The sequence below is a fragment of the Helobdella robusta genome, assembly GCF_000326865.2.
Source record: "Helobdella robusta unplaced genomic scaffold HELROscaffold_7, whole genome shotgun sequence".
Classification (NCBI taxonomy): domain Eukaryota; kingdom Metazoa; phylum Annelida; class Clitellata; order Rhynchobdellida; family Glossiphoniidae; genus Helobdella; species Helobdella robusta.
Window position 1 is genome coordinate 206,329 of NW_008705398.1, and position 25,854 is coordinate 232,182.

The 25,854-nt window shown below is 35.9% G+C and overlaps 4 protein-coding genes across 4 annotated transcripts in view; all 4 read right to left on the reverse strand.

Annotated features, from left to right (window-relative positions):
* Positions 1-3,290: 3,290 nt before the first annotated feature.
* On the reverse strand, positions 3,291-8,034 carry HELRODRAFT_95876 (hypothetical protein; the record flags this gene model as incomplete). The annotated part of the gene is made up of 13 exons (XM_009030647.1): positions 7,879-8,034; positions 7,619-7,789; positions 7,141-7,334; positions 6,787-6,867; positions 6,613-6,669; positions 6,322-6,467; positions 5,939-6,233; positions 5,690-5,803; positions 5,389-5,593; positions 5,028-5,189; positions 4,557-4,721; positions 4,167-4,442; positions 3,291-4,041 (listed from the first exon to the last, which is right to left on the reverse strand). Coding segments are annotated over exons 1-13 (2,739 nt in total), but the record flags the coding sequence as incomplete, so codon positions are not given.
* Positions 8,035-11,210: 3,176 nt separating this feature from the next.
* On the reverse strand, positions 11,211-11,860 carry HELRODRAFT_153495 (hypothetical protein; the record flags this gene model as incomplete). Its single annotated transcript, XM_009030648.1, has 3 exons — positions 11,211-11,288; positions 11,380-11,497; positions 11,805-11,860. Coding segments are annotated over 3 exons (252 nt in total), but the record flags the coding sequence as incomplete, so codon positions are not given.
* Positions 11,861-12,655: 795 nt separating this feature from the next.
* HELRODRAFT_152928 (hypothetical protein) lies at positions 12,656-13,217 on the reverse strand (the record flags this gene model as incomplete). Its single annotated transcript, XM_009030649.1, has 2 exons — positions 12,656-12,729; positions 13,004-13,217. Coding segments are annotated over 2 exons (288 nt in total), but the record flags the coding sequence as incomplete, so codon positions are not given.
* A 12,160-nt stretch (positions 13,218-25,377) lies between these two features.
* The window catches only part of HELRODRAFT_164635 (hypothetical protein), a gene marked incomplete at both ends in the record, with an annotated part of 2,691 nt that continues 2,214 nt past the window's right edge, over positions 25,378-25,854 (reverse strand). Inside the window, one exon of the mRNA XM_009030650.1 lies at positions 25,378-25,499. Within this exon, the coding sequence (XP_009028898.1) occupies positions 25,378-25,499 (122 nt within the window). The remainder of the gene's footprint in view (positions 25,500-25,854) is intronic.

The window sequence follows — 25,854 nt, forward strand, 5'->3', positions numbered from 1 at the left end:
CATAATGTTGCCTATTGAAAACCAATCAATCAATCAATCAATCAACCAACCAACCAACCAACCAACCAACTAACCAACCAACAGACCAATCAATCAATCTTTCAAATAAATCAACCTCAAATATACCAAACGATATATCAGTGAATGGCAGTAGTAGTAAGTATCAATAGTATCCTTAGAAGTACGAGTCTTATCCTTAGTTTTATCAGTAGTATGTATCATGATGCACTTCTCATATATTAGCGATAATACGTACAAATTTATTGTTATCGCTAATAGTATCAACAATACTAGCAAGTAGTATCATCAGTGCAATCATAGATACAAGAGATTATTCAACTACAAAAGTTAGCAGTGATACAATGATATCACTAATGATATACGTTTGACTGATTGAGTATTATTAATTCTGTATCAAGTGATATACGTACATGTATTCATAAAATCGGGTGGTGTCAGTTCGTATTGTACGGTATTGTTCGATTGACTGATTGAAGGGTTGAAAGGAGCGAGAGGGACCGGCGACAAGAACATCATCATCATTCTAAGGTTGTCATCACTTTTCGAGACCATCGTCATCATCATTGGTTGATACATCATCATAACCTATCCACAAACACACACATCATCTCTACTGCTAGCGTCACTAATAACAACCATTTTAGATCCCTAACCTTCAGTAGAGCGTGACCATTTAGTTGGCTAGACTAAAAGTTAACTTACATAACAAGAATGATAACGACGACGATGATGATGCTAGCTATGATGAGGATGATGACGGGGTCGATGTGAAACTAATTCGTAGAAACTCTAAGGAAAAATAATGATAATAACAACGAAGTGATATAATTTTTGCATGTACATGTGTGTATACTACAGCGTACAACCAGACCGTACATACACACACACACACACATATATATATAGACACAAATTAATTCATGATTTTTATTATGGCCAAATTAAAATACAATTTTTCAATACAGTTAAATAAGAATTGTGAAAATAATATGGATACACACATACACACACACACACACACGCACACACACACACACACACACACACAACGTTTAACACAATTAATCGACTTAATTATAAATATTATTTGTAATATTACTCATAAAAATAGTAACGATAAATAATAATATTAGTGATCAAAAAAAAAACCTCTAACATCACAGCATTGTTTGATAGACGGTGTGGCAGACAAACACACACACACGCACGCACACACACAGACATAAATAAATATAAAATATGTACGAATAGTATGTATTATAACCATGTAAACAAACATAATAAGATCATATAATATATATATAAACACACACACACACACACATACATATATATATATATATATATATACATATATATATACATATATATATATTTATGTACACATGTTTGAGTGTACAACATATGCACACATAATTATTTATGTACACACACAATCTACGATCCAGAGCGTTAATCATTTATAAACAAATATAATACGTATGTATGTGTAGGATTTATATATATATATATATATATAAATAATTATATAATATATATACATATAATTATCTAAATATATATAATTATATATATATATATATACAATTTTTACAATTGTAATTTACGAAATTTAACAAAAATGACAGGATCAAGATGAAGGACTGAGGAGGAAAAGGGCAGAGCAGAGCAGAGCAACTCGACAAGACGTGACGATCATCTTTTAAAATAAACAACGCCAAATCACAACAACAACAACAACAACAACACGGCAACAATTATCACACCAAACAACAACAGCAACAACAACTGCTGCTGTATTATTATTATTAACTGGTGAACATCTTCTTTGATATAATTCAATTGGAGACTCAAACAAAAACAAATAAATAGATATATATATATATATATAAGCAAAAGAATGAATAATGAATAGATGAATGCAAGTTCACATGCGTATAAATATCATTTACTCCTCAATTCTGTACAGGATAATCATTAAAGGGACACACAGACCGACAGGCAAACAGACAGACATGAAAATAAAATCGAATGTTATTGCATGTTGTTCACAAATCGGGATAGGGACGCCTCGCCAGGATTGGGCGTAGGGATGGGATTGTTTGGATTGTTATTATTACCGCCGTTGTTATTATTATTACTGTTGTTATTGTTGTTGCTGTTGTTTGTAGGCTGTAGTTGTTGCTGCTGCTGCTGCTGGTACATATGATCCATGTATTCATTGGGAGTCGAGTTGAACCTCATCCTTGGGCCACCCATGGAATCGTACGAGTCCATGGGCTTGATGGACATAGCACCAACATTCCTACTCATCATCTGCTGCTGCTGCTGAGCGTGCATGTACGAAGGCGACAACATGGGCTCCACCATCCCGTCCGCGTGCATGCCCCCGGCACCTCCACCGCCCCCAACGAAGCCAGCAGCGCCCCCCATACCCCGCATCCTCTGCTGGTAGACCAGGCCGGAGTGGTGGTGCTGTGAAAACTGCTGGGACCTCATTGAATAATCCGGTCGCATTTGTTGTTGTTGCTGGTGATGTTGCATCATCATGTTGTAATGTTGCTGTTGTTGAGGGGTCATCATCATCCTGCTACTCTGCATCATTTGTTGTTGATGTTTGGGGAGCATGGGACCTCCACCCGAGCCCCCCATCATGGCACTCCCCCCTCCCCCTCCAGTCATCATCATGGAGCTTCCCGGATCATCCATCATCACTCCTCCTCCTCCTCCCTCCATCATCTGTGGAGCCATCTGCCTCATGCGACTCTGATGTGTGTGTGGTATCAAAGTGCTTTTATAATAACAATCTTTGAACAGTGGAAGGAAATACATGAAGACAGCGGAGCAATAAAATGGCAGTAAACATTCAATGAATATTATATTAAGTGAGAGAGAATGAATGCCAACCTGCTTCATCATGTTGGACATGACTTGTGGGTTCTGTCCCTTCATCATGCTGGCCACCACACCTGCCTCCTTCTTCTTGGCCAGCAACATGGCCATTTGATTGCTCGCAGATCCTCCCTGAGACGGCATGCCTTCCATGACTGACTGCTGCTGCATGGCGAGCATGTGCTGCTGCTGCTGTTGTTGTCTGTACATCTCTTCCTGCATGAATGCACTGGACCCCCTTCCGTCCATCATGTGGTTGTTGGTCGGACCGTGCTGCTGCTGCTGCATCATCATCATTCGCTGCTGCTGAATTGTGAGTGGACCGCCACCGGACATCATCATAGGATTTCCACCTCCCATCATCATCATCCCCCCACCTCCACCACTTCCTGCACCATAAACAGGAGGAACCTGCCTCTGCGTTTGAGCCATTTGTTCTGCCTGGTGGGCTGCCATCATGGCTGCCTGGTGAGGGGGCATCGACGGAGGGGGGGAGCCACCGAGGTGATGCAAAAATTTCCCGCCGTTACCACCATATCCACCACCTCCGTGTGGCGGACCCATAGCAGTCGGCGTCGGAGGATCTGAATTTGGAGGTGCGTTCGACAGAGGAGTGTGCTCTGCTCGATCGAGTGCCGGTTGTCTTTGCATGATGGCCATCCTCCTCCTCATCAACTGATTGTTCTTGAACTGAGCCTCTGCCTTCTGCTGCTCCAACTTCTGCTTCAAATTTATGCAAAACGGAACCGGACATTTGCTCTCCTTGCACTGCTTGGCGTGTGTCCAGCAGAGTAGCAGCAGCTGCTTGCATACTTTGCAGCTGTTGTCCTGGCGTCGTTTGCAAGTGCGAATATGCTGCATGAATCGTTTCATCTTCTGGCAGACGTTCAGTCGACAATTTGCATCGCGACAATGAGAAGCATGAACCAAGGAGGATATGTACGAGTTGATGGAGATGTTCTTGGCCTCTTGTGTGTTCGGTCCTTTCGAATTCTGTTGATCGGAGGCAAGGTTGTTGTTGGACGCATCGTTGCTCGAGTCCCCGTCAAGATCCAGTCCCAGCCGGGTCATCTGCTGCTTGTGGGGGTGGTCAGACTTCTTGTAGCACGACACGCACAGGTCATAATCCTGTATGTTTCATACAAATTCATTCATGGGTATCAAAATAAAACGCTGTAACACATAATATGAATAGATAATCACGAAACAACACGAGGTATCGAACGAAAGAATTAATCGCATTCAGAACTTACGTCACAGACACTGCAGTGATATCTGGTCTCGACATTGGCCTTGCAGTCGTTGCAACTGTATATGAATCCATCTCTGGCCTGGTTGTGCAGTTCATACAGCAGACCCATCGAAGAGTACTTGGCCCTTCTTAGTGATGAAAACTCGTAATGTTTGTCACGTGCCAGTGTTAAGAAGGCATCTCTTCCGTCCATCAGGTCGCAGTTCATGAGGGGGTCCACATCCCTAATCTCAACTGGACAGTTGTTGATGGGCTGTAGTCTTATTACAAAGAAGCCCTGGTGAATTAGGCGAAAGGACATATTGTTTGATGCAAATTTCAAAACTTGAGAAATTAGATTAAATAATCAACCAATCAATGAACCAATGAATCAGCCAACCAACCAACCAACCTCTTTATGCTTCTCCATAGTTGAGAGCAGCTTAGCAGAGAGATCATTGCCACAGTGCATGAGGCCAGTCTTGTTCTTTCTATTTGATGGCTTCTTACTTTTTGTGTTCTTCTTCTTCTGATTTCCACTTTTCTGCCCCTTCTTCTTACCAGCAAATGTCTCCAACTGAAAAATCAATCAAGATAGAGATAGAGAGAGAGAGAGAGAGAGAGAGAGAGAGAGAGAGAGAGAGAGAGAGAGAGAGAGAGAGAGAGAGGGAGGGAGGGAGGGAGGGAGAGAGAGAGAGAGAGAGAGAGAGAGAGAGAGAGGGAGGGAGGGAGGGAGGGAGAGAGAGAGAGAGAGAGAGAGAGAGAGAGAGAGAGAGAGAGCTACCTAGGAGCACAATCAATCAAATAAAATGAAACAACGCAACCACCGAGTTCATTCTAATGAATGAACTAACCAACAAACAAACAAACAAACAAGACAAACCTCAGCCCTGTCGTTGATGTCGCTTTCGAAGTCGTCGGTGTCCTGGGCAGCCTCCTCTTCAGCTCTCTTCCTCTTCTCCACCTCCTCCTGCTCCAAATCCTTTATGCACTCCTCCAGTATGTTCGGCCAAAAGTCACCTTCAAAGTAGGGCATGTCCGTCACCTGTGTTGTTGTTAACGTTCATGCAATTCATTGTTGAATAACTGTTGAATATTAACGTTAATATATCCGTGCTGATGATCAGTGAGGTCTTGTATGTTTGAGAGAAATAAAGTTATTCTAAATAAAATTTACTCAAACATATCTGAAATTATCAATCGCAATAACTAGTCAGCTACCATCGCAACAAGAGGAAACAAACCTTAGTGATATTTCCCTCAATTGCATCTTTATAAATATCTTTGTAATCGATGATGACTCGATCCTGGTAGGCCTTATCGAGCATCTTCTTGTACCAGTCCTGTAATCTTTTAGGTTTTGGGATCTTCTGATCTGGAGGGTGGCAGTGGAAGATGTAGTCATCACCTTCACTCGGAGGGCATGCCCAGATGTGGGCCCACTCGTATCTGAATGGTCGGTTGGTTGATTAGATAAGTCAGTGTATAATTAATTAAGTGAATTAGTAACTTTTAAAACTTCAAAATAAAGTACGTCTCATGTACCCTTGTATCTTTGCATACTCCAGGTAACCAATGAGTATTTCGTGGTAGACCGTGGTTCTCAGGTGTCGCGGCTGGAAGAAGTGCACACTGTCTAGGTAGGCAATGTACACACGTCTGGTGGGGTTAGGGAAAGAAACATGTAAATCATCTCTATGAAAATTTTACTCGATCAGTATGTTAATAACTCTAAAGTTGTTTGATGTCACTGAGAATGATTAGAAGAGAAAAAAATAGACATCTGAAAGTAACCGTGAATTGGGCATTGGACAATCAGACCCGTATTCCTGAACGTGCATGCCAAAGAAGCAGACGTCAATGCCGTCGATTTCTTCAAAAGCAAACATGGCTTTAACTCTGTAGGGGTAGCCCTCCGGCATCTCGGACCTGTTCACGTACCTTGCCTTCATGCCCGACTTCACTTCTACAACTTTGTCGTAACTGGACAGGACTCGAATTGTGACTTCACCTGCTCCTGAGTTTTTCTTCTTCAAGAGAGAGTTCACTCTCGTCTCTAGGTAAGTTCCTAATTTCGTCGTTGGCAGTCCTACGGAACAGGAAATTATAAAATTTAAGAGACAATCACAGTTAGGTGGATATTAAAAACGATCAAATTAAGAGAAATTAGAAATTACTTTTAGCAGAATACTTATTTTCCTTCCTCTTGGTCTGCAATGCTTTGAGGCAGTAGTCACACAAGAAGCCTTCAGGCCAAATGTTCTCCATGTGTAGGACACAGATCTTGTGCATCTTCCTATCACATTCCTTGCAATTCACGAATCTAGGTGGTGTGCAAACAATTGATATTAGCCATCAGGCACCTACTACCAGTGGAAAGATGATTCAACCTTTCCAATTATTTCTCTAACTAAATTAAAATGAACAAATCTAGAAAAAAATGTGGATAGAGAGAGCATAATACTGACTGTTCATGGTCCAATTTGTCGTTCTTCTCTCTCACAAATTGTCCTTTTTTGATTTTACTGGTAAGAAAAATTAATTATTTCAACAAATGAAACTATAAACAAGTACATCTAAATGATATGCTAATGATATGCTAATGATATGTTAATGATATGCAAGGAAACGAGATTACTAACAGTCCAGGCTGTGAGGGATCGTCAACCATCTCCACCTCTTCCCCTTGCAGTTCGTTGAAGCACTTCTCACAATATATGTACCTGTCATCAATATATATATATATATATATATTTATTATTAGATATATATATATATATATATATATGTATTTGTCAATTTACATGTACCAATTTTTATCTCGACAAATGAATTGATGAATGAATAAGTGAATGAATGAAAAAATATGTGATTAATGAATAAATATGATGATTGGTTGTTGAACTGATTGATTATAATATAAAACCAGATACCAACAAAAGCAAATCAAACAATTAAACCATAACCCTCACAAGCAATTAAACCGCAACCTTCACATGACAACATCATCAACAACTGCCCAACAAACCAACCTATCAAGGTAGTTATAATAGACTGTATCTCGAGGTATGGAGCAGAGTTGTTTGCCAAAACAGCAGAGGACTTGTGGCGAGAAGACGTGTCTTCGGCCACAACAGTAGCCAAGTGATATCATGGCTTCATCTATCTCGTTGTCAAACACCTCAGATAGCTGTGGCAAGTATTTAGACGATTGGAAGTAGGATGATTAGCCGACGTGATGAAGATAACAATGATGATGGCGGCATATTACATAATAACATAATGGAAATATTTTTAAAACTATCCAACATTATTTTAATTTTAATCAGGCTACAACATTGAAAACAAAAGTTCATAATTTTGTACAATTCACTTTCTTGACTGCTTATAATTTAAATAATGAAAAACAATGACAAATAAAATGTTACACAACAACAAACCAGTACGCCAACAGAACGTAAATGAAAAACTGACTTTGGAGCAATATTTGTAAACTTTGGAGGTTTTTCTGTTGTAGAGCCATGCATTGTCAAACATCAGTCCGACGTCGTCGATGAACTCCCAGGGGTTCTCGTAAATACCATTGTCCAACTTGTCCTTTATGGTCGACAGATCCATAGGGTGCTTGATGATTGCATGGTAATCCTGACGACATAAAACAAAAACCATTCATAGATGAAAAAAAAACTAAAAAACCTGATACTACAGATTAATCAATATAACTTTTCATCAACACATTCATGAAAATCTCGTAAAAAACTGAAACTAACGGGAATCCCCAGCCCAATGGGATCGACGGGATAGAGGAATGGTTCGCACTCAGGAACCTGCTGATACAATTTCTGTAGAACAGGCATTAGTGCTTGGCTCAACTCTTCTTGTGAGAATACTGCAATGACGTTGTTATGATGATAACGTTGACGTGATGCAGTGGTGATGATGATGAGTATAATGATGATGTTGGTAGTGATAACAACAAGCCATGAAGATTTACATTACCTTTCTTGCCTTTAGTAACTTCCAAAGTAGATATCTGCATGCTGTTGGAAACATCGACATTGCTGCTGTTGTTGTTGCTGCTGCTGCTGTTGTTGTCTTCATCACCATCAGCAGTTGTTGATGTCGTCATTGTTGTTTTATCATCTTGCATATCATTTGACGTGGTTTTTGTTGTCGTAGGTAGAGTTAGAGCTGAGGAAGTTGCTGCTGCTGATGACGATGTATCTGAATTCATCTCCTCCTTAATATCATCCTGCACCTCCATCTTTAAACTTTTTTCCTGACTACTCTCATCTGACTCCTTCATGCTGTCCCCAGTGTCCATGTGGCCATTAGTCATATCTGCCTGATTTTGATTAGTGAATTCGTTGTCGTCCATCAACTCCTTCTTTATGATCTTTTCGTCGTCGAAATCTTTTTCAATCTTTGTATCATTCTCTTCCTTCATCTCCACCTTCAATATGGATTTGTCATCAACTTCATAATCGTCGTCATTAATGCTATTATTACTATTGTTATTATTGTTGTTGTTAGCGTTGTTAATATTGTTGATAGTCGTTGGTGTGCTGTTGATGTTTGCTGCAGTTGTTGTCGTCGTCAGCGTGGTATTGAGAGATGAGTTACAACTACTGCTTAATGAATTGTTAACGTTGCAGTTGTTAAGAAAACTGTTGTTGTTGATGTTGTTGTTGTTACTACTGCTGCTGTTCATAACTGGAGTATCAACATTTTCTTGTTTGATTTGAAGGCAGATGTTGCTGATGTTGTTGATGATGTTGTTAGTGTTGTTGCATATGCTGTTAAAGTTGTTGCTATTATTGTTATTAGTGTTGCAATTGCTAATATCATTATTGTTATTACTGTTGTTGATGCAGTTATTATTATTATTGTTGTTGTTGATGTTGTTGTTGTGTTGTTGTCGATTCAACATAGCAGGACTGTTAGAATAAGCAGGAGATGCTAATAACGATTGTGTTGATGCAGCCGTAGATTGTAGTGATGATGATGAATTGTTGTTGTTGTTGCTGCTGATGTTGTTGTTGTAGATATTCGGAGATGGAGGTATGCTTGGTGTTCGAGGAACTGTAGCCCTCATGAATGGAGATAGTTGAGGGCCATCCACCAGCTGGTTGGTCGTTGCTGATGTTGCCGTCATTAAGTGTTGTTGCTTTTGAGAATTACTTTTGTTGTTGTTGTTGTTGCTGCTGATGATGATGTTATCTGCAGGTGATGGCGTGAAAGAGAGAGAAGGAGGAGGAAGTTGTGAGTGCATGTTTAAGGTGGAAGGCTGCAAGGAAGATGATGACGACGATGAAGACGACAATGACGAAGGAGTTGAACATGATGACGTTGATAAGGTTGTTGTATATGATGACGTTGTTATCAGCGGCAGAGTAGATAACGACGATGATGAAGATGATGATGGTGTAGAGGACGAAGATGATGATAACGTTGATGATGTCGTTGGCGTAGTGGCTATTAACTGTTGTTGTTGTTGTTGAGCAGAGTTAGAAGGATGGCCACAACTGCCTATCATTTGTTGAGATGGAAGGTTTTGATGTTGTTGTTGTTGATCTTGTTGCTGCTGATCTTGTTGTTGCTGCAACTGTTGATCAATAAACTGTTGTTGATGTTGCTGCTGAGAATTTTGTTGTAAAATTTGAGAATTTTGTGGATCTATCTGTTGTTGTTGTTGTTGATGTTCTAAATGTTGTTGTTGTTGCTGCTGCTGTTGTTGGTGATGATGGTGGTGATGCAGTTGTTGCTGCCTCTGCAACTCCATTTGCTGTTTTATAAAGAAATAGTTTTATATGCAATTATTAAATACTCCCACTACTATTGTTAATTAAATCGTACATGAATGAATGACTTGCATTGGCAATAAGCAGCAACTGCACGTCAATGATAATAATTTGCCAAGCATCAATGCATCACTTGAAGAAATGATAAGAACAAACATGAGCAACAGCTAACCAGATCATGCTTAGTGACGAAAGTATCGTTAGGATAAGCCATCCTCATAGAGTTGGAAGACATTGGACGTTGACTGAGGTAGCCAGGAGGAGGAGCGCCACCATCTATCACGCCCATTCCAGAATTTCCCCCGGCCCCGCTAACCATTGAAGAGGGCGTTGAACCCCGGTACATCATCTGTTTGGAAAGTTGTGTGCGTGTGTAAGAAGAGGGGTGTGTGTAGATGTCAGGAAGGAAGACAGATTGAAGTGCAAATCTGTTATTCAAGCTTCCAAAAACCTCACCACAATCGTCATCATCCTCACTCACTCAATAACTAACTGACCTGTCCGACAAGTGGATCGGTACACCTGTATGACATGAGTGGATTCTGTTGATTGGGCAGCCTCTGAGCAGGTCCCCCTATGTAGGGATCGACGGCCATCCTACCTGCATTCTGCATAAATTGTGGGTGCATGCGAGGATGGTGGTGAGGGTGCGATCGGGGAAGGTGATGGTGCATCATCCCGTCGGGTGTTGGGAAGTGTTCCATGAACTGTTGCGGTATGTGTTGTTGTTGTGGGGGCTGGCCTGCTTGCTGTGCATGCAGTTGCTGTTGAGATGGTGGACACATCCTGTGGGCCGGGCTCATGCCTGAATGGCGGTTGTCATCAATCAATCAATCAATCAATCAATCAATCAATCAATCAATCAATCAATCAATCAATCAATCAATCAATCAATCAATCAATCAATCAATCAATCAATCAATCAATCATTCACCAGTTGATAAATTAATTCATTATGTAATTCTGTAATTTGAAAATAGATAATTTTCTTAAGAGTACCAAAAATATTACACAGGCAGCACCCAACTAACCGACAGAATGGTTCATCATGTACAAGGAATTCATCTGCGGATTGCCAAAACTATCATAGGGTTGGCCTTCTGCAATCAAAGAATACAATCATTGAATTCAAGAAAGTAACACTTTCAAAAACCATTAAAAACACTAATTAGTAAAAGATTTGATGAATTTGAGAGCCGACAAGACTAACCATTGGCTGACATGTGCATGTGCGGGTGCATTTGGTTGGGCCCGTTCAAGTCTGCCACCCTCTTGGCTCGCTTCTCTTCCAATTCCTTTGTTATTTTATAAATCTTCTCCGCAAGTAGCGTGTAGTAGGCCTCCTGAATGGATGAATGTGCAGATGAGCGAATGAGGATATTAATCTTTGCCGTTACACACCATCATAGCCATCATCCTCATCAGAAGACAAACCTTGCTAGTTGCACTGTCGTACATATCACCCTCCAGTTTCTTGGCGTACTGAACAAGCGACTGCATTCGATCATTGTTCAGAAAGCTTGGATCTGTGTTCGGAAATATGGCGTTCACTCTGCACAGAAACAAAAAAGGAAAATATTAAAATTTATCAAATTAACTAAAAAATTTTTGAAATTGAAATTTGAATTTATTTAACCATACTAAAGCTACTGTTGCCACTGCATCTGCCACTACTACTACTACTGCCGCTGCTGCTTTCGCTACCACTACTACTTTTAATAATACAACAACAACAACACACGTTTAGACGACATTTTCCCCGAGATCGGGGGTTGCCGTTTGGCTACCTATGATGAAACCGAAATTGAAATTTGAATTTACTACTTTTAATAATAATAATAATAAATTAGGGAACTAACAGTTTTTGCACCAGATGATTTCTAAGTATTGGCTGAATTTGTTGTTGCCATTCTTTCCCTGGCTTTATTTGACTATTATTATTACCACTATTATTATTATTATTATTATTATTATTATTATTATTACTATTTGTATTACTATTATTACTGCCTATGCCCGATATATTATCTGAGGTGGTTGACATTGCAGTCATAGACACTGAAATGGGCAACGATGATGACGACGACGACGACGAAGAAGACGTCATAGTATTAGACGGTGACACGATGTTGTTACAAGCTAGTGATGTCAGTGATGACGTCGATTGAGAATCTGAATTTAGCGAGAGTGAGTTTGGCGTCGTCGTCCTGTTGGAGGATGCTGTTAGCGTTGTCGATAATGATGACGTCAGTGCCGTCGTTGAGTAATTATTAGTGTTGTTATTACTTACGTTGTTGTTGTTATTGTTGAAATTAGGTAAGGATGTGTTTTTAAACAGCTGTAACGTACTACTACAAGTTGTTGATGTGAGCGTTGATGATGTAAATGTCGTTGTTGATATAGACGATGTTGATGACGACGTGTACGGTGTCGTCGACGTTGATAATACACATGAGACTAGCAAATTGTTAGTTGTTGATGACATTAGTTGCTGCTGCTGTTGTTGTTGTAATAATAAATTGTTGTTGCTATTATTACTGTTGTTGTTGTTGATATTGATGTTAATGTCATTTAGGTTAACTTGTTGAGTAGATGGTGTGAGAGGAGAGTTGAAATTCTGTTGAGAATGATGAGGATGTTGTTGTTGTTGCAGGAGTTGTTGTTGCTGCTGTTGAACACCATCCCTTCTTGAATTCTTATGAACAGCTGAGCAGAACATGCACTCATCCCGGTTACAATTTTTCCAATGGGTTATTATTTGCCTCAAGGTTGCACACTTTGGAGCTGTTGTAAATGTAATTTGTTGTAAACATAATTTACTGTTGTTACAAAATATCATCAATACATGGACAAACTTTATTCACAATTATTCTGATAAAGAAATATTCTAGATTGTAATAAAAATCTTGATCAGCAAAGTTCAAAACGAATTTTTAAATCAAGTGCAGAATAAAATAACAAATGATTTCAACAACAGAGGTCTCAAAGACAACCTGCAACCACAACCACAACAACATCAACAAAAAAGACAATAATGAATAGGACAACATCAACAGACCTTTACATGTTTTTCCATCCTTGCACTCCATCATGTGCTTTAATGTCTGCTTCATCATGGCGCACTGCGGCAACTGGCAACCATTAACAGGCGGATGTTGTTGTTGCTGCTGTTGCTGCTGCTGTAGTTGTTGTTGTAGTAGTTGATCATTTTGTTGGCACTTGTGGGCGTGAAGTAGCAGTCGAAGTTGGTTTTGTAAATCTTTTCGTCTCTCCTCTGACAACGAGGCAGCTGATGTCGCCGTCGTCGCCGTCGTCGATGATGCGTTGTTGTTGTTGATGGTGATGTTTATGTTGTTTATGTTAATGTTATTGATGTTGTTGTTGTTGGGCACCGCTGAGGAGTCAGTCGCTTCAGGAGGAACTGCAGGACTGACTGGTAACTGTGAGGTTGTGAATTCATAAGAAAAATTTGGTGGCTGATACGTGCATCAAATCAAATGAAATTCAATCAAATCAGGCTTCATATTAAAAAGCTTTGTGATTGAAATGACAACAACAGATTGAATTAAACTGATAATCAAAATTAATAAATGTATTATGATGGAAGCCCATGGGGAGCAAATTGCTCTACCCAACAGTGGCCATCATTTCCCACAGTACACACACAGAAAAAGTATTCTGGGTGTCAAAACCTTAATTAATGGATTTTAAAAAATTATCTGGCACATGTTCAAACATAAATATACAAAATACAAGCAACATAAGCACATTTTATAAAAACACAAACTTATACAAACAATAAAATTAACACAAATTCTTGTATACATTTATACATATATACATAAATATAAACATGAACACATGCACCAATATTTAATTGTCTTAAGTTTTATTGTGATGATTTTAAGCTATGTTATGCATGTTTTGATAAATAAGCTATGTGTATGTGTGCGTGTGTGTGTGTGCGTGTGTGTAGAGTGCGCTCACATGTTTGTGTAGTGTGCCTAGAGCCAGTTAGAAGAAGCACACTAGAATAGATGGGATTAGCATTCTAAAACTACTCATCATCACCACAATATACTTAACATTAAATAAACACAGATAGATAACATACATTGAATACATTCATATATGCACTGATTCTGAGGTAATTGATATATAATCTATAATTCAGTCAGCCTTTGTATGCAACTAAGTTCATATTCAATCATATACATACCTATGCATATGCAACTATATATAAGCTGATGGTACAACAAATTAGTAACTATAGGATATATCTATAATATTAAATATCAATATATACAAGTATATAAATGAAATAAATACAAATATAAATGTAAATATATATATATATATATATATATATATATATATATATATATATATATATATATATATATATATATACATATAGATGAATGACAAGCAAGTATACAGCAATACATGTCAATGTGCACACACACAATCTATGTATGTATGAGTTCATATGCTGTGTGCTATGTACATAGGATGCATGCCATATAGCATAATGTACAACCACACACACACACACACACACACACACACACACAAACATGTAAGAACAAATATGTTAATTAGGTCATACAACTACAGTTATATACATCTACTTATACACATATAGGCTTAGTTGCATACACACAAACATTATAAACATGTGTGCATACAAATATGTATGATTGTACACTACATAAATCTATTTGATACTAACACATTAAACTAGGCATAATATTTATAACTATCATTATAACATCTCAACTATATGCATATATATATATATATATGCATACACTTGTTACAATATAATGTGTTATACACACATAGATATATAAACAATTACATATACATCTCCAACATTTGCACTAAGATTTTCTTAAAGGCTTACTAGATACAAACATGTTCATGAAGCTAGTGTTACACATGATTCTATGTGTGTATGCTATGCATCTATATCCACTTATTTATTTATTTGTTTATTTACTTTCTTAAACACATTCATCCATTCATTCATCTTTGTGTGTATGTGCGTGTGTGTGTGGTTTTATTGGAGATTAGATCAAGCAATATACAATAGCTAGACAATACATGGTAAATAAACTTAACAACATTTCATGTACAACAATCAATCTAGTATTTCAGTATAAGCCAAAAAATAACAAACAGTTTAACACTTTCTCTAATTCATACATTCAATCAATCATTCGTTCATCAATCATTCATCACATGTGTGCAAATCATGATTGAAAACAAAAACAAGATATTTCACCACCACAGATTAATACAATAAGACACAGTGAAGCACAACAAAACTTTACTAAACAATACAAAAATTTAAGACCACCCTAGTTATACTAGTTTACAAGACACTAAAAAGCTACAAGAAGAACAACAGACACACTGAATATGTACAATTAATTAACTTAGTTAAAGTACCGGCTATACAGAAATGAAAATACTAAGTACCTGTCATTATAAACACAAATGCAGCCTAGCTAGAGACACATCAAATATACACTGAGAAGACAGCACTATAATGGAGAAACTGTACAAAATGAAGTGGAGAAGAAATAATGCCTGACAAATAACTTGGCACCTAGCATGGATAGGTAGATAACAAATCAACAACAGGACACAACAATGGACAAACTAATGAATAAATGACACAACAACCATATAAATCTATAACAGACTGAAAACATAATGCAACAATTTACCAATTCTTAAACTTGAGAAGTTATAATTAATACATGATATATAATATATTAGCATGTAAACAATAACTAAACAACTACCTGACTTGCTAACTAAATTATTAGTATTATAGTATATATACTATAGTTATTATAGTATATATATATTAATATTATTGCTTCATGATATTATTGCTGATTTATTTTAAAAATGACTTCAACCTCAGATACTAAGCCTTTATTACAAATAAGAGGAGAATTGAATGTCTTAAATGAAATGTAAAAAAAGCTTTCAACAGTAATAAATGTTTGCTTGTTGACATATTCAGGAAAAAATAAGATTGTAAAACCACTGATGACTAATTAATTCAGGGTTTGCATTTAAAAAAAAAATACAAGATGAAGATGCATTATTGTGTGGTTATTTAGCAAATTTATTGATATTTTTATGCATATTTGATTGCAAGTTGGAAACATCACATGTGAACGAACTCAAACACAAATATAACATACACATACACTTATGTACAATCAGAGATACACAAAAACATACATACATGGGAGTGCTGTAATCAAAAGAGGGTGCAGTGCCATACAGCAATCAAGGTGAAAGTGTCACAAATGTAGAATGAAATGGATAACAGATTAATCAAGCACATAACATTTAGGGAAAAACTAAAAAATATGCAACAAATTCAAGCAAGCAACCAAAATATGAACTTGAGAAATAAAAAAACAACGACCAACAAACTCAAGCAAAAACATCATCATTCCAAACAAGCAAACAAACAAACAAACAAACAAATAACTAAACTAACCATGCCAGTATCTGGAGACATGATTCCCAGCTTGGAAAGTGAAATATTATTAGGTACATTGGTGGTCGACCGAGGTGTGCCGACATTCAGTGATTCGGGAGACACAAGTCCCACCGATGGAGGGTTCGAATGGATTGAATTGCTGTTGTTGGTGTTGATGTTTATGTTGTTGTTGATTGTTGGGGCCATCATGTGGTTCAAACCCTGACCATCCATGTAGCCCATGGGACCAGCATTGCCATTGTAGAGGACGTCAAGTGAAGAGGATGAGGATCTGTTGGTGGGAAACATACCCCCATTCATCATGCGATGGTTGTTGGTGGTCATGAATTGTTGCATCATGTTCGAACCCATTGGCATGGATTTGTGGCGAGAGAAGTCTGGATGTCGCACGACTGTTGAGTTAGGGTAAGTGTTAGCTGCATTCATCATCATCTGATTGCCGTGATGTGACGCATACATTTGCTGTTGCTGCTGCTGTTGTGTCATGTAGGCCATGTTGTGTGGGGACATTCCCATGCCCGGTCCAACGAAACCTCCCCCTCTTTGCCTGCTGGCCATCATCTGATGCATTGATGTGCTGGCCGACTGTTGCATCATGCCCATGTTTCCATGTCTGAACATGTTGCTGTTGACGTTGTTGCTATTCATCATGGCAGGCATTCCTCTGTTGATCATGTTCATCTGATGAACAGACGGAAGTTGTTGCTGGGGTCGTGACTCGGTTGTGCTCAACAACTGTGAGAGGTTTTTGTTCTTTAGAATTGTTTCTTCTGCTTTTGTTTTAACCATACCTGTAGGTAGCACATCGCTGTTGCTGCTGCTGTTGATGACGTTATTAGTGTTAGTACCTTGAGGTAAGCCAATGTTGTTGTTACTATTGCCGTTGTTGGCATTATTGAAATTAACATTATTGTTGTTAGTAGTCATGTTGTTTGAAGGTGTTGTTGAGTTGGTGCAGGTAACTAACTTGTTCAACTCATCTGGGAGCTCAGAGTTGAATTCACTCATCCAATTTAAATCTTCAAGTGTAAGGAAAAAAAATATTACCTCTCAATTTTTAAAAAAGCAATTAAACAAATTTTATAAAATTGTATTCAAATGAAAAAAAATCAATAATTGAATCGAAAATAAACAAGCAAAAAAAAGAAATAATAGAGAGATTACCATTATCACAAGCGATGATACCTGGTGACGAGCTTCGAGGCTTCTTGTGCGGAGGACCTTCCATTTTTACTAACTAAAATAATTTGATCTAATCAAGCTCAACTAGTCATATTGTTTTTTTTTATTCACTTCTCTATCTAATAGTTTTTGATTGACAACATATCACCTGTACATAAATTTAAATTTATTTTAATTTAAAATTATTAGTTTTAATATTTAATAATTAATAAATAATACAAAAAATGAAAAAACATTCAGATCATGTTATATCTATTTTTTACAACGAGACACTGGGGGCCGATTGATAGGATATATATCAATCGGCCCCCAGTGCAACATGCAAAAACAGAAATGTAAACAAACAAAATAAATTTAGATTCCTAAATGATTGATATTTTACAAAAAAATTAGAGATCCTCAAAGTTTGTAGATACAAACCATCTCATTCAATTCAAAATAATTATCCATTTTCTTTCTCCATGCTGATGATTTCGTAAAAAAAAAACAACCAAATCCTAATTCAACATTAAATAATCTGGGGTTGTTGAATTTCCGTAGATTTGTAATTCACGAAACAAATTTACAAAATATGTAAATAAATAAAATAAACGCTTTTTGTAAAGTTTGTGTTGATCAATTCAATAAAATAAACATTGCACAACAAATGCACCTTTGCAAAATCACCTCACTAATTAGTGGGGGATATACAGGCCAGGGAATGTAATACTATTTATTGATTGAACACTAACATTCTAATACATATATATGCATACATGTATGTACGTACGTATATACACGTACATACACTGAACCGAACTTAACGCAACGATCGATCAGCTATCGTCCGTAGTAAATTGTAAATTTATTCACGAAATCAACACATACTAACCAAGCGTCCAATAAACTTTATAAAATACAACTGTAAAAAATCCGTTAAAGTTTCGGCGATTAAAATTTTTTTTGAAAATAAAATTCATAAACTCAAACTATAAAAGAAATTCTATTCTCACCGATTCAAAATGGCGACCGGCCGCTTCCGGGCCGTGAAAATAACTAATTCATAATTAATGCATCACGTGTCATCATTTTCGTTTTCTTATTGGTCGTCGATTTGCCTACTTAATTATTCATAAGCTGTGCATCGACTCGGCTTGCTGGTTAATTAATTATTCATGAACCTATAGCATCGCTTCGTAGTGTAGCTTTCCAATGTATAGAGAGCAAGCAGGTGCACGCACACACATACACACTCACATACGAACACGTACTGTGCACAAACATACAATTATGTACACATGCGTACACTCAATTATGCATAAAATTAATTAACGATAACAAAGGTATTAAATGCAATATTTTACAAAAAATAATTAGCTAATGATTGTATTTGTTTGTACACAGCATTGGCAAAGGTACTCGCAAAACACTCGTTCTGTACACAATGTATACATGCATATCAATTTGTATAGATGTGCGTACACTTGTATTAACGTTGTTATGCAAATGTTTATTTATGTCATGATAACCATAGTTTGATACTACGGTGATGAAGATATAATGGTAATATATGAACCATCAAAGGTAACGTTTTGCAAAACTTTGTTTCGGTCTAATCTTCTACAAAGTAGATGTAAAAATAATAAAATTATATACTCCCAATGCTATTTCATTCATTAAAATCAAATTCTGTAATCAAACAATTTTTATGCATTTTTAATTGTTTCATTGATAATGCAATGCAACGTAATAAAATTAGTGGATTAGGCAGATATTAATTACAATGAGTGTGGCATTATAATGACCATTAGAGCAGATTGGAAAGATTCTTAAAAAACGAACACCATAAAAAAATTACACAGCACATCACTAAAACTACTAAAAGCCCCAACAACAGCGATCTAAAAATAGGCAGAACAAACATGAAAAATTGCAAAAGTTGAAAAATGAAAAACAAATATATAATGATATAAGAAATTAAAATTAGAAATGAAGATAATCATCATCAAAAAGAAGAATAAAAGAAACGGCCGATAAAAAATTAAAGCACACACAAATAATGTAAATACAAGCATAGATAACAAAATACTTTTTAAATATATAATTTTATATAAATAGTTACGTTACGCTAATACATAGTCATACTTAAGCATGTATTATATATTTCATTATATATGCATAATTATATTTATCATTTTATATACATATATATGTGAATATAACATTAGAGTTTAATATATATTTATATATACATATATACTTATAAATATTATATATATATATATATATATATACATACATACATAACTGTGCCTAATTATATTTTTGCTATTGAAGGCTGGATTTGAAGAATATTTATGTTGATTTGTCTAGTTACACACACAAATACATATACATGTATATACACATATACAAATAAGTAGTTTGTATATGACCTGCCTATTGAGCAAATGAAACTAAATGCGTTGTGTATGTACGCAAACTCTGCTATACATTCACACTTGTATGCATACATTATACGCACATAACATACATATACTATACATTTTGTATGTTTGTTTGTATGTATGAATGTATGCCAGCAATAGGTATGTAAACAATGATGTATGGCGCGTGTACAAAACTGTAATCACTGTATGCATGCACGCATGCATACATGTTGGTCTCTTAATATCGCTCGTGGTTATTATTATTGTTCTTCTTCTTATTATCGTTATTATTGTTGTTATTATCGTTGTTGTTGTTATTGTTGTTATTGTTGTTGTTGTTGCAGTTTTTTGCATTATGATTGGTTTCTTCTTAGATCGTATTGTTTTTATACTACATACATGCATACATACATGCATGCATGCATACATACATGTGGCACAAGGCTGGATGATTCGGTCATCCAGCCTTGTGCCACATCAGGAGGGGGTTGAAGTTTGGTTTGCCAGTTGTTACCGAGTATGTTTGTCACTGCGGAGCAAAGGTTGGTCCATTGGGCCATCGTAGTCTCTCATGCTCTCTTGGCTCTGGACGCTAAGCAAGAAATTCAGCGATGAATGATTTCCTCGTTTGCTGCTTCCGGAAAACTGCCATACCGGTGATAAAAGAACCGGTAGGCCTGATTGCGGCTGGGAATTTTTACACAATTTCTCCGTGGGCTATGGGACGTTCGCTGGCCTGGATGTGACGTTCCTCCACACGGTGGCCGAATGATGCATCTCTTTCACATCGGTTGAGGCAGGTACCGCGGTTTTAAAAGCGTACGACTAAAAATTTTTTAAGTATGCTACTCTCAACGACTCAGTAGGCATCGAAACCTTCGGACCAACCGACAACAATACCCATCTGTTTTAAAAAAAAACTTATTAATAAAATTATCTTAATATCAGGAAACTCTTTAGAAAAATATTACATTAAAGAATATATATATATCGGTTCTGCTTCAAAAATTTAATTTCTTCTGTATACTTAATGGGGCTTTAAATAACCTTTCTCTGCCTGATCCATTAACATAGAGTATAGCAGAACCTGACAATGATCATAGACCCATCAATTGCTAGTTAATCAACATACATATATACATGTATGTACATACATCCATACTATACGAGTGTATGTATGACTACTTTAATTTATTATTTGCGCATATTAACATCACCTATATATAATGAAGAAATTTTTAAGCATCAAATCACTGCTAACACACACAGACATATACACGCACACATACGCAAATTTATAAACACACACACACGCGGGTATGTATTAACATTTTTGTTAACTACTCTGCAGCTACCTCATTATCTCTTTATCGTTTCAATACAGGGCATCTATCAATTTTTATCTACATTTTTGTAGTTCGTTCTTCATTTACACATTATGTAATTCGTTCAACAATTTCATTTTTTTAAATTTCATTCATTCTCAGAGTTAGCTCAGTCGGTAAGAGTGCTGCCATGTCTTGATTTGCTAATACGCGATAGCATAGTTCGAATACTGTCTCTCCGAACCTAAAAGACCATCATGAGAGTGTGGTGTGGTGCTTGTGTGGTGTGGTGCTTGTGCGTGTGTGGTGTGGTGTAGTGTAGTGTGGTGTTGTGTGGTGTAGTGTGGTGTGGTGTAGTGTGGTGGTGTGTGGAGTGGTGTGGTGGTGTGTGGTGTAGTGTGGTGTAGTGTGTGGTACAGCCTTCGTGGCACGAAAATTTAATTTAGAGTAACATGTAAGCAAGCAACTTAGCGTTTGACAGAGTTGCATTATGAAGAACAATAAAAAAACTTCATTATTTAATTTATTCAATCATTCATTTATGTTTTCATTCATTAATTCAGTCAGTCGTTCATTCGATCCATCGATCATATCATCCATCCATCTAACCAATCCAACAATACTCACAAATTAATGACGAAATTTTCAAAGAAGACCACCATATATATATATATATATATATATTCGTATAATACATACTTATATATATATATAAGAATATATATATATATACTTATATATATATATATAAGTATGTATTATACGAATATATATATACATATTATACAAATGGATATATACTATAAATACATATATAATATATTCGTTATATAAAAATAGGTATATATAATATATATAAATATATATATCTAATAAAGAGATATATGTATATACATATATATCTGATATACAGATATAGGCTCAGTAGTAGTTTACAGAGGTTAGCATGCGCGTATTGATTGTGCAGGTTGCTGTTTTGTTTGCCTTCTTTGTATGTGTGTGTGTCTCTGTGTGTATTTGTCTGTGTGTGTGTTTGTCTGTGTGTTTGTCTGTGTGTGTGTGTTTGGCTGTTTGAAGTTCTGTGTGTGTGTTTGGCTGTTTGAAGTTATGTGTATGTAGAATGAGTTGGTATAACTGTTTTTGTGTTTACAGGTAAGTAATGTATGTATGTATGTATGTTTGTTTGTTTGTTTGTTTGTTTGTTTATTTGCATGTATGTATGAATGTATATTCGTTAGTTCGTTTGTTTGCTCGTTACATTCTTAAATCTCAGAGCTTCTCTTTCATATCATATCACGGGTAGTTGTGTGTGATTGTGATGTAGAATCAATCTCTAGTAAGCACTATAGACTATTTGTGTATATGTATGTATGTATATTACGTATGCATGTATTTATGTGTGATTATGTATGTATGTATGTGAGCATGTATGTATGTTTGTATGTATGCATGAATGAATGAATGAATGCATAGATGCATGCATGTATATAAGCACAGCCTGGCATATGTATGTCAAACATTTAAAATTTCATCATCGTCGTCATCATCATCATCATCATCATCATCATTATTTCAAATATTAATATTATTATTAATACAGTTACTTTCGTTGTCATCACCCATCATCATCATCATCGTCGTCCTCATCCTAGCAACCAACCAAGAAAAACATCATCATCATCATGAAGAACATCATCATCATCACCACCACCATCATGATCGTCATCATGACCGTCAGCACCGTAGCATATAAACAATGTATTATGGAGTGGAGAGCTAGAATGCATGCATGCAATAAGGAAAAGTACATTTATGTATGTATGTATGTATGTTTGTATGTATATATGTCTGTATGTATGTATGCATGTATGTATGCATGTATGTATGTATGTTTGTATGTATATATGTCTGTATGTATGTATGCATATATGTCTGCATGTATGTTTGTTTGTTCATATGCATGTGTGTATGTGTGTATCTATATATGTGTGTGTGTGTTCCAATAGATTAGCATGCATATGTTGATTAATAAGCACATAACGCTTTATATAGATACGTTGCATTTATAGATAAATGCATATATACGGTTATTTTCCCATCAGCTTTAGCAACCTAACTATCATCATCATCGTCATCTTCTTCATCATCATCATCATCGTCGTCATCTTCTTCTTCATCATCATCATCATCATCGTCATCTTCTTCATCATCATCATCATCGTCGTCATCTTCTTCTTCATCATCATCATCATCGTCGTCATCTTCTTCTTCATCATCATCATCATCGTCGTCATCTTCTTCTTCATCATCATCATCATCGTCGTCATCATCGGCTTCTTCTTCCTCTTCATCAATTTCTGGCATGAGTAAATGAAACAACCTTGATACAAATTGTTGTGTGTGTTCTCCATATATACATTCATACAAACTTACATGCAATCATACATATATTTGGTACATACATACACACATACATATATACATACATACATACATACATACAAACAAACATACATACAAAAAACATACAAACAAACAAACATACATGCATGTCTTGTGGTTTCGATACTGTTGTTGGTAAAGTTGCACAGCTATACGTCTGGTCGTTCCTTATGACTTAGTAGTAGTAGTAGTAGTAGTAGTAGTAGTAGTAGTAGTAGTAGTAGTAGTAGTAGTAGTAGTAGTGTAGTAGTAGTAGTAGTGGTAGTAGTAGTAGTAGTAGTAGTAGTAGTAGTAGTAGTGATAGTGGTGGTAGTAGTAGTAGTAGTTGTAGTAGTAGTAGTAGTAGTAGTGGTAGTGGTAGTGGTAGTAGTAGTAGTAGTAGTGGTGGTGGTAGTAGTAGTAGTGGTAGTGGTGGTTGTGGTAGTAGCCCTAGAAGCTGCGATGTTTTACGATGCCCTGACACCAATATAAGTAATGTGTGTAGTAATTTTTTCAAGCAGTTTACAATTCATTCATGTAAATGATAGCAAATTTAGTAATCACTTCTGCATAATATATATATACATATATATATATATATATATATTTTTTTTTTAAAAAGTATATATATAGTATATATATACTTTTTATATATATACATACATACTATATATATATATATATATAGTATGTATGTGTGTGTGTATTTATGTCTGTGTACATAAAAATATACAAATTTCTTTACATATTTACATGCACTTGACTTCTCATCACACTCTTTGACATCATCGTCGTCATCGTCATCTTTATTATCGTTATTATTATTATTATTATTTTTTTATTATTATTTTTTTATTATTATTGTTGTTATTTTTTTTACTGTTGTATTGTTACCTATCTATGTTTTTGTCTTAATCTACCGATTATGTTGTTTGTATGTATCAATCACTCACTCAATCAATCAACCATTCATTCATTCATTGATTCATTCATTCGTTAATTCATTCAATCATTCATCCATTCGTCCACTCAATCAATCAGTTAACTTTACACAGCGCTTTTTGTAAAGCAAACTTTTGCCCAGCAAACAAATTAGACCATGACAATCAAAATTTTGCTAGCAAAACTCAACAATGCAATATTAAATTTAAATTAATTTATTAACAATAATAATAAATATTCATAATCAAACAATATTAATAAAAATGAAAATTTATAATAAAATTATAATAGTAAATAGATCATGTATAACGAGTATAGATGAATTTCTTCCATTTGTCCCTTGACAACTGACTGTATGCAACATTGCAAACTTTTCTAGGACTATAGCAATATCATTAATAATTATGGTAATAATAAATATTATTATTATATTATTTATATTATTGTTATTATTATTATATTTATAAGCAATTTTGAATGTAATGGTAAATTTACAATGAAATTTACAAGGTAGGCCCGCGAAAGCGTTTCTTCCTAACTCTATCCATCTGACGAAAGAAAATTATTTATTATTTTATTATCATAATTATATTAACACAATATTAACTTTAGTAGTAGTAGTCTAAGTAGCAGCAGTTTTGGCAGTAGTAGTAATGGTAGTGGCAGCAGCAGTAGTTGTAGTAGTAGTAGTAGTGGTAGTAGCAGCTTCTACAACCATCTTGTTACTAACTTGATTAGCATTGACTTGATTAATAATAAGCAGTTCACTTTTCTATCGTCATCGTCATCACCATCATCATCATCACCACCATCATTGCCATCATCATCACCATCATCAACAACAACAAAATCATAATCATGACCATCATCGTCATTGTTGTCATCAACAAATGATCTTCCTTAATCTAAACATTTAGTTAGTTGTGTTGATAAATGGAACATGCACACACACACACACACACACACACACACACACACACACACGTACACACACACACAAACACACACACGTACACACACAAATACACACAGAGACAAATTGGCGAAAAATTTATGAAAACATAAACAAAAGAAATATAGTCAGAAACAAAGAAATCTA